Below are 10,531 nucleotides of genomic sequence, written 5' to 3'. Positions count from 1 at the left end.
CACAGGACACTCTCTACCCCAGGGGGAGGGGCAGGGCATGGGAGGGAAAGGCTGGAATGGTGAGGACGGTCCCTGTGGTTGGCAGTGGCCCAGTGGGAGCTGGGGCTGCAGAGGTGGTGAAGCCAGGCAGTATGGGCTTCAAAAGCCAGGCTGAGGTTCAGGAGGTTCTGCTGAGAGCCAGGGGGCTTTGGGAGCTGGGGAGACCTGGAAAGAAGATGTGTATTTGGGAAAGACTGCTCTGGGGGCCGTGCAGAGGAGAGTAAGGAAGGAAGAGAACGTGGAACCTGTGGTGGCTGAGAGCATGCACGGGCCTGAGTGAGGTGCTTTGAGTCAATGAATGATGTGGACGGCCTGAGAGCAGGTAGGAAAAGGACCAGTCCTGGGGTAGGGAGCACGGTATGCTTTAGTCACAGAGTATAAAGTGGGATGGATGCAGGATGGAGGTGGAAGAATCTCGTACAACCCTGTTGACTAGGAGATGGTAGGACTGTTTACTGAATCAGTTAGTGGACAAGCTTTGGGGAAGTTGATAATAACCATGGCTCAGACATTCAATCACTTGCCTTTGGTCACACAGCAAGTAAGGGACAGACGAGCTCAGACGGAGACATGGCAAGCGTAAGGCACTAGTGGAACCTCTTGGTAGAAAGCATCTGGTCAGCAGTTAAGAGAATGGCCTCTGGGGTCAGACAAGGCTGGGCTCCTGTTGACCTTGGACAAAGTGATTAATCTCTCTCAGGCTCAGTGTCCTTAAGTGGAAAAATGGGAAAACAGCACCTACCTCACAGGGTCATTGTAAGGACTTAACAAGATGATGTATATAAAGAAATTAGCACAGTGCCTGCCATGTTGTAAATGCTCCATAAATCTTAGCTCTTAATCACAATAGCAGAAGCAGCAACAACAATAAATACCAGTCTGGGAGTTGGGAGAGAGGTCTGGGTTGGTATTAAAGCATTGTCAGCACAAAAATGGGCCCTGAATGCAGAGGAAAAGCTCACTTAAGGAGATGAGAGGAGAAGAGGGTGGGTGCAGAAAGCACAGCCAGCCCACCAAAGAAGCTGAGGAGGGGCCAGAGAGGTGAGGGAGACAGACAGCATGCTGGAGCTGAGGGCAATGCAGCAAACCAGGGTTTTAATCCAGACTCCATCACTGCTGCCGTGGGGCCTTAGAAAAACGCCTCGATTGCTTTCAGCCCCGGTTCCCTCATGTTATCTGTGGACTTGTCTTGCACGCAGCTGAGGGACACCTGTGACGAATGCAGAGCTCTGACACAGTCTAGATGCTTAATAAACAATAGTTGTTGTTTTAGGAGGAGGAATAAATGTTCCCAGAGAGAACAGCTTCATGGAACACAGGGGAGATAGTTTCAGAAAGAGATCAACAGCCTCAATGCTGCCAAAAAGTCAACAAAGATAAGGACTGAAAAGTATTCATTGGATGTGATAATGAGGTGAAAGTGACCTTGGTGAGGCAGCTTCAGGGATGGTGAGCTCAGAAGGTGGGGGCAGTGGCTGAGGAGTGATGGGAGGTGGGGAAGGTCGCTGGGAAAGCAGGTGACAGCTTGGCAGGGAGGCTGAGGAGTGAGCAGGCGGGTAGGGGCAGCAATAGGTAGGGTTTTGAGATGGGGAAATCAGCACACGGCAAGTGTGCCTGCCCCAGAGTTTAATTGTTTGTGTCCCCTGCCCCCACCTGCTGAGGATTGGTTCCAGCCTTGGGCCCCTTTGTTCTCCACACAAGGCCTCTCTGTCTGGGCATAGATCATGGTGCGATCCCTGAGCCCGGACCTGGGTCACCCAATGCTGTGGCCAGGCACCTACTCTCTGCCCTCCTTTCCAGTGTGGCCTGGGAAAAGTTGTGACAAATAAAAATGGCAAGTAATAGGATATATTGGAGTATATGAGGAAGCCATTTTGTGTAAACCTAATTCGGCCTGACCTTGTCCTTCCAAAAGGGCCTGACCGTGGCCGTTGAGCATGCATTGTATATCTGCTTTAGATATTCCTATGGCAAGAACCAAGGCCCTTGAGATAAAGGTGCAACTTCCCTCCCCCTCCCAACGTTGGCATCTCCTTAAGGATGAAGCGTCTTTCCTTAGGCTAGAAACTGATTGCTGTGCTCACCTGTGACCAACCAGCTCGAGACAATAGACTTGCCTCCTGCTACGCCCTCCAAGAGAGCAGACCCACTACCTGCTGTGTCCATCAAGCGCTGTGCCGACAGGGCAATCTTGTGACTATTGTGGGAGGGACATTTCAATCATATGTGAAACGTCCTGTTTGGGGATATATAACCACCCTGTATACCTCACTTCTTTGGTGCCATTTCTTCCTTTGGGAAGAAAGGCCCCGGGCCATGGTCCTCAGATTTCAGCTCAGAATAAACTCTCCCAAATTTTCATTTATAGATTGGTTATGGATTATTTTCGTCGACAGTTGAAATGGTTCATACCTTCTGCCGGGGCTTCCATCCCTGTCCCTGCCTGCCTACATCTGCACAGCCCAGGGGAGATGGACAGTAATAATAAAAATAGCTATCAATTATATCCTGGTTCCTTCCCACCAGTATGTAAACCTGCCCATGTAAGAAACAAATAAGACATTTTTAGAAATTAAAAAAAGTTTCCTCTGGTTCTACATCTTTCTGTATCTATTCTCCTTACTCCTAATTTTTAGTCAATCTTCTTGAAAGAATCATCTATATTGCATCAACTTCTTACTCACTCTTGAAACTGCTAAAATCTGGCATCCACCGCAATCTCCACTGCCCACTGCCCACTGGAACTCCTTCTTGCCAAGACATCAACAACCTCCTTGTTCTTAAGTCCATTAGTCCCTTCTGTATAAACTACTGGACCGCTCTCTGACATTTGGATTGCTGACCCCTCCCTCCTCGAACTTCTGTCCTTTCTTGGCTTCCCTGAAACTATGTTCTCTCTTGGTTTTCCTTCTCTCTCTCTGACAGCTCCTTCCTTATTTACTTTGCAGATTTATCTTTTCCCGTGCATCCATAGATGTTAGTATGGTGGACTTCTTTATATTTTGTTTAGATGGCCCTCCCTTCTGGTGGGAACTGCCTTTCACTCATATAGTCATCAAGGGAGCCACCATATTATGACCCTCCCACAGATCATTGGTGCAGGGAGTGGCAGCTGACCAAAGCCAGGCTGATGAGAGCAAGTCCTTAGGAATTTTGGAACTGGAACTGAGAAGGATAAGCTGGAACTGGAACTGAAAGAGACAAGCCAACATGTTGTTGGGTACCTAGATTTAAGCTGTGAAGTTGAGAATTGTCAGAAGCTGAATTTATTATCACGTGGACTAGAGAAGCATAGGAAGCTTATCTGGAGAGAAAAAAGGAGAGAGAGGAGGCAGGGTGGGGACAACATGCAAGGCTTCCCAATTCCTCTCACTCTCCTGCTGTACCTCCACCCTGATTGCTAGGACGTCTCAGTTTCCTAATCAGGGAACCAACATTGAGAACAGTCAACAACTTAGTTCTGCAATTCAGTAAGGCTACATAATGATCTAGCCCTACCAGTCTGACACACATGTCCTTAAGCAAGTTAAATACTCTGGTGTCCCCTAACTGCGTGCAGACCACCTATTTTGGATGTCCCTATCCTGCCAGGCAAACGTGATGGTCCCTCCCATTGTAAAGTGAGTTTACTGGAATGCGGGTGAAGCAAGGGAATCATTCCAGGGCAGGCTAAAGAAGAAAAGCTTGTAGCCCTGGAACTCCAGCCTATGATTTCCCATGAAGCCAGAAGGCATAGGCAGAGGGACTGAAAGAGCCCCCAGACACAGCGCTAAAAAAAGAGTAATTGCTCCAAGAACTTGTGCAGGCCCCATATCTTCTTGGCAAAGCTTCAGAGAGCATGGTTCTACAAAATTCTAGTATTGACTATGTTAGTAGAAATCTGTTGTATTCATGGATGTCCTTCCCCTTTTAAATAGTTTTTCCATGTGGGAAAATCCTAATTTTACAATCCAGCCTCCTCAGTATAGAAGTCAGAACTAAAATTCCAGCATCCCTTGCAGCTTGCTACCTCCCCGACGTGAGACTTTGATTTGGAAGTGAGCAATATGAGGGAGGTAAACATCACTAAAGTTCACCAATGTTTCTGGTTCTTCTCTCCTTCTGAGCACCAGGAGGATTGCATTTCCCTTGTCACTTGATGTTAGGTGTGGCCATGAGATTTGTTTTGATCAATGCAAGCTGAGCAGAAGCCAGTGTATGCTTCTCCTCACTGTCTTCTGCCACAGCAAACTCTGAGGGTTCCTATCAAGAAGATGGTATCAGCATAAGAGGTGGAGCCTCAATCTCTGAATGACCACAGTGAGCACGACTCCCCCTCCCCTCTTCACGAATGCTGGAACTGTAGCCTGAGCAAGAAATACATCTTTATTATTTTATGCCAGGAAGTTCTGGGGGTTGTTTTAAACTACTGTGTTACCTAGCTAATCCTGACCGATAGAGGAAGGAAGCAAGTTGGACATACGACTTCAGTTTCTGCTGTTGCTGGTAGTACAAGTGTCCAGCTTCCGGGGGTGGGAGTGGGAACAGCAGTGGTTTCCCAGTGGTTGCAATATTGAGCTCTTACCACAGAAGGGCCGAAGAGCTTGTGAAGCTGGCAGTCAAATTGAACTCCCGGTGCTTAGTATTTGGAGTGGCAGTGGCTGTGGTTTCCTCATCAGGTTGTGTGGTATGGTTTGGGTGTTGTTCCTAGAAACTTAGCCTCAAGTCCATTTCCTCAGCCCTCCTAACAATTCTGAGCTAAATAATATCTTTTAACAAATCCATTTTATGCTTCAACTAACCAGAGTGGATTGTATTATTTGTGAAAAAGAACTCTGGCTGATAAAATTACTATATTAAATAAATCTCATGTTCTATCAATTATAGGAGGCAAGTTATTTTATGAACTACTAAGAAAAGAAAAGCCTAAAAAACTATTACATGCCATTAATTGTAAGCCATATTCTGATTTGAGTTGTTTAAACCAGAAAAAATGTGGCTTAGGATAAATGAAATATGTTATTAGCAAAAGGAATTCTCCCCCAGATGAAACTGACAGACAGCTGATTATGGTTTTAAAAGAACTGTATCATCTGGGAGGAAAAATAAAACCACACCCAATCCTCATAAATGCAGAGATCTGTGATTGCTCAGTCCCCAGATAATCCCTCAAACACCACCAGAAAGTGCGGTGCTAATCAGTACAGTGCCCCACAGAGAATTCCTCTACAATGGCGCTCTCAGAGGACTGGATGAGGGATCTCATCCTTGTGGGCAAAACCTAGAGCAGCCAGATTGGCTGTACTCTGATTGAACTCTGTAGCCAAAGAACTGAGTCAACAAACAGATGCCAAGAAATTTCCTAGTCCCATTGTTTTCATTGTTATTCATGGCCAAAAAATGTATGGATGATGCTCTAGATTAGTGAGCACTGTACAGTGCTTTCTTTTTACTCCATTTTATTGTCTCTTTCTTCCATCTCTAAATATCAGGAGTTTTTTGGGAGGGGTGTAGGAATGGTTTAAAGATAGCTCAAAGGCAGCCCAAACAAAGGTAATGTGATTATTAGACACCATATTCATACCTTATAGAGACCTGACTAGAGCATGAAAGGACTTTACTCAAAGAACCTAAATATGAAGAACAGTGGTCCTATGATGTAATCTCCGGAGACAGTAGCTGGATGTGTCATTGAGCTGCCCTCCATTGGAGAGAAGGTGAATTTATTGGCATATGTATAGTGGGATGGTTGGATTATGAAGGTGGGGGCATTTCTGGAATCATATATATAGGAAAACAACGTGTGTGTGTGTGTTGTGCAAACAAAGGGTGGACTATAGTGAACACCTGCCATTCTGCTTTTTTAGGATCTCTCTCCTCCTGGGACCCCCCCCCCCCAGCCCCCCACCAATGTCCATGGGGTTATTGTGGGCCGTGTTAGGCAGGCAATTTGATCCTCATCCATCTCTTGGCCACAGTTGATTGGTCTAGAGTTAAGCATCTAACTTAGCTGAGCCAAACAGAGTATTTCCTCAGGAATTTGCAAACTGCAAGCAAGAAAAAGAATCCAGGGTGGTTGGATGCCTAGACAGTAAGATTTAAGCTTTGGGATTGTCTGAAGTCATGTTTTTCACCATGTGGACAAGAAGAGCATTGGAAGCTAGTCTGGAGGTAGGGACGACAGGGACTGGGGCTAGGGGAGGGGAGGGAAATGAAGGAGACAGGCAGAAAGTAACAGATGAGAGGCAGAGAGAGAACCTAAAGGCTTTTGCATCTATTAGTTCCAGTTGTTCCTGAGGCATCCCTGTCTTTAGGTTTTCAGAATCTGATTATAAATGTATCTTTTTGCTTACACTAGTTCTTACTCTTCCTGGGTGAGCTCATCTACTTTTCTGGTTTGACTACTACTCTTTTGCTGATAACTCACGAAATGCTATCTTCAGCCTGGACCTCTCTCCTGATCCTCAGACCTGTTTGTTTATCCAGCTGTCTACTGGACATCTCAACTTGGGTGTCCAATTAGTACCTCAAATTCAACATATCCCAGACGGATCTCATCATTTCCCCACCCCTCATCCCCCAGCCCCCTGCTGAAACTCAGCCTTTGTCGTGTGTTCCCTATCTCAGTCCATGGCATCACAGTACCCCTAGTCAGCAACCTGGGGGTCAGCCTTGACTCTCCCTCCCTCCTACCTCCTCTATCCTATAGGTCTAGGTCTCTGAGTCCTGCCAGTCATAACTCCCAAACACCCTCAGTGCTCTCCTGTTCTCTCCACTCCTACCTGCCCCCATCAATTCAGTCCCTTGTCATCAGTCCTTGCCTTCACTCTCAAATGCCTTCAATCCCTCCTTCCACCCAGCAGCCCAAATCATCCTTCTAATTTTTGGATATGATCACATTTACTCTTCTGCTCAAAATTCTTCAGTGGCTTCCCCGTTTTCAGGATAACATCTGAACTCCTGCAGCTGGGTCACAAATTCACTCAGATTACACACAGATTTGCAACGATCTAAGTCTCCTCTGTTTCCTGGAACCGATTTGATCTTGTTCACAATGCCTCCACCCTGCTGGGTAACAGGGCCAAGGGCAACTAAAATTAATCCACTCTGGTAAACTCAGTAGGGTCCAAAAATTTATTTTAGACAAAGAAATTCAGTAGGCTTGGATGACTCAGTCTTCCAGATTACTTTACCTTTCCCTTTCTCATTTTCAAGACAGCATTTGGATTTATAGGGATCTCATGTGAATTTCATGGCATTGGAGGAAGGGGCACCTTAGCCACGTGGTCCTTGGGGTTGTATCATTTGACATCTGCTGAGATGTGGTTAGTCTGGTATAAATGAATTAGTGACTACAATCCTGAGAGGTAGCTATTACTCAAACCATTTTACAGATGAAGAAGCTGAGGCTAAAAGAGGGTAAGCAACTTGCCCAAGGTCACGAAGTTAGTTAAGTTGCAGAACCAGGAATCAGTGTCACCCAGATTCTGGTAGGCACTTGGATCTTTGTCTAGCATGCGAGAGATAAGTTAACGCTGGATTGGGGAGTACTGAGAGACTTCACGATATTGCTTTTGGGATGTGCTCGTCCACGGAGAATATGTGCAGATGAGAAAAGGGTCTAGCTCAGAACACTTAGGAATCACTGGCATATGAGGTAGGGTAGGAAGGTCTACCCGAGGGCTGCTCCCCAGGCTGGTCTTCCTCTGAGGAGAGCTCCTAGGATGGAGAGTCATGCCTGGTCCTATTCCAGCCAGGGTTGAGCCATCCCTCAGAGGACCCCGTTCCTCTCCGTCCTAGGCTCCCTCATAGCAGAGCAAAGCACAAACCCGCAGCCAATCCTGGGTGGGAGCTCCATAAATGTGTCCAAAGAACTTGCATGGGCAGAGCTGCTCACCCCTCCCGGGGCCAGGGAGTGCGGAGACAACTGCAGACCCTCTGAAGTGTAGATGCAGGGCCCACACCCGGGTGAGAGCGGACGTGCGGGAGTACAGGGGGCTTCCAAGAGGAGGAGGTTCTGTCTCCTCCCAGACGCGGGGACCCAGAGTCTGCCTCCACATGACAGGGACAGAGACCTCTCGCAGACATGGGGGGCGGTCCCCTCAGGTATGGGGGTACAGAGGCTTTGGCTTTTCTCAGATGTTGGGTGTGCAGCTCTTCCAGGTGCGGCAGGGGCAAGAGCTCTCCGCGAGTAGATGGGCCTCGCCCCCGCCCCCTCCCCCCGGGAGGGATCTAGACAGAGTAGCCCCCTCAGCCCTCCTCCCGCTCCCGCCCCCGCCTGGACAAAGGGCGGGCCAGTCCCCACCCCAGCGCACGACCAATGGCACGGGCGCCTGGCGCGGCCAGCCAATTGAATGGCGGCAGCGGTGCGGGGATGGCTCCGCCCCCGACAGGCTGCTGGCCGCCGGCCTCCCAGGAGGCGGGGCTCTTCGCTGTTTTTGCTGCCGGCCGAGCCTTGCCGAGCCTGGCCGAGCCCGGCCGAGCCCAGCCGAGCCCAGCCGAGCGTAGCCGAACACAGCCGAGCCCAGCCGAACCCTACGCCCGGACCGCCGCCGCCGCCCGAGCGCCGCCGAGCGAGCGAGCCAGCGAGCGGCCGCGGCCGCGGAGGAGGCGCCGCCCCAGGGGGAGGAGGTGCCCGCTCGCCGCAGACCGCCCGCGGCAGAGGCCGCCCCGGTCGCGCCGCGGCGGGAGCGGCCGGCGGAGGCTGCGCGGCCGAGGGGGAGGGCCGGGGGAGGGGACGCCGTCCCTGCCCGCCGCCCGCCGCCCCCCGCCCGCCGGCTCCGAGCCTCAGTCGGCGCCCAGCATCCCGCGGCCCCGGACCCTCCGCGGGCGCGCCCCGGGCTCCACTCAGGTAAGGGGCCTCCCCCACGGGCGCGCGGCGAGGACCGGAGAGCCGGGGGCGGAGGCGAGGAGACAGACCCTCAGAGTCAGGGACAGCGGGCAGAAAGAGAGACACAAAGACAGAGACAGAACTATAGAGACAGACCCACGGAGAGGAGGCGGCACGTCCACGGGGACAGAGGGACGCCCAGGGACCCATGCACCCGGGGACCCGTGCACACAGGGACGGACGGGTGCAGAGACACAGAGAGGGAGACTGGAGAGAAGCGAGACGCACCGGAGAGGGGGCCGCACAGAGAGGCAGACGCTGCCCGGAGAGACAGACAGCGGCACAGCCCGGGAGGCAGAGGCACACGTCCAGGCGAGGGGACCGAGACCCAGCCGGACGCACGGACACAGCCCTGCCGCACAGGCAGCCCGGGCCCTCCGGGGCGCAGCCCTGGCCCGCAGTCCCCCGCCTGCAGGCCTCCACAAAGTTCCCTCCGTGAGCGCCCCAGGGCTCCGGCCGGCCACACGCGCCGGCCGGCCGCGGGCCCCATCCTCCCAGGCCGCGGGCCTCCTCGGTCCCGCCCACTCGAGTGCCCGGCGGGCTGGGAGCGGGTGGGCAGGGCCAGGCCGAGCACGGTTCCGGGAGCAGGAGCCGCCCGCTCGGCCTCCCACCGTGGCTACGCCCCCATCCAGGTGCCCAGAGCGGCCTGCGGAGGAGGCGTTGCTCTGGGGGCTCCTGGGCCTGCTGGGACACGAGTCCTGTGCCAGGGAGGCCAGAGGTGTGGGGGGCCTCACCCCACCCCTTCCTCCTCACACCCTCCCCTTTGCCCTGTGCCCCCATAGGCGCAGGACTGCAGGTGGACGTCGCCACTGCCCAGGAATCGTTGCGTGTGGACGGGACAGCCTCCGCGGAAGGCCGGCGCTACCGGAGTCCCCCTCGGCATGGGCCTTGCCGTTGAGGGAGCCCCGAGGTCTGTGCTGGTCTGAGGGCGCTGCCCGTCATGGGGGCAGCCATCTCCCAGGGCGCCCTCATCGCCATCGTCTGCAACGGCCTCGTAGGCTTCTTGCTGCTGCTGCTCTGGGTCATCCTCTGCTGGGCCTGCCACTCCCGCTCTGCTGACATCGACTCCCTCTCCGAATCCAGTCCCAACTCCAGCCCTGGCCCCTGTCCCGAGAAGGCGCCCCCGCCCCAGAAGCCCAGCCATGAAGGCAGCTACCTGCTGCAGCCCTGAAGTCCCCGGGCCTAGCCTGGAGTCTGGGACCTAAGTCCAGCCCCCACCCAGAGCCTGGAATCAGGATTCCAGGGTCCGGCCAGCCTGGGGTTCAGAACTCAGAGAACAGCCTGTCTGGAGCTGGACCCAGCACCCAGAGTCTAGCCAGCCTGGCTCCAAGAGGGGCTCTGGTGGCCCCAGGTAGACAGGTCTGGGGCGGGGGTTCATGAGTTGGTGCTAGGGCTGGGGCCATCTGAACTCTGCTCCATTCCAAGGGCCAGGGGGTGTCCACCCTCTCCCTAGGCCAGTCGCCTCTAGGCCTTCAAGGTTGGGGAAGCAAACTGGAATCCATGGCAATAATGGGAGGGTGTCCAGGCTGGGCCCCTCCTCTGGTCCTCCCACTGTTTGTTGGGTAATAAATGGAACTATGGCTCTACCCTGAGATTTTCTCCTCTTCCTGGGGGCCCTGTGGT

The 10,531-nt window shown here is 52.5% G+C and overlaps 1 protein-coding gene across 1 annotated transcript; it reads left to right on the top strand.

The window, feature by feature from the left end:
- The first annotated feature begins 8,646 nt into the window (after nt 1–8,646).
- Nucleotides 8,647–10,495, top strand: ENHO (energy homeostasis associated). The gene is made up of 2 exons (XM_046664656.1): nt 8,647–8,869; nt 9,691–10,495. The coding sequence occupies exon 2, from the start codon at nt 9,849–9,851 to the stop codon at nt 10,077–10,079; it is 231 nt and encodes a 76-aa protein (XP_046520612.1). The 5' UTR covers nt 8,647–8,869; nt 9,691–9,848; the 3' UTR covers nt 10,080–10,495.
- Nucleotides 10,496–10,531: the final 36 nt, after the last annotated feature.

The sequence above is a fragment of the Equus quagga genome, chromosome 6 (genome assembly GCF_021613505.1).
Source record: "Equus quagga isolate Etosha38 chromosome 6, UCLA_HA_Equagga_1.0, whole genome shotgun sequence".
Lineage (NCBI taxonomy): Eukaryota > Metazoa > Chordata > Mammalia > Perissodactyla > Equidae > Equus > Equus quagga.
The sequence above is the reverse complement of the archived record's forward strand: the minus strand, read 5'-3'. Positions and strand labels throughout refer to the sequence as shown.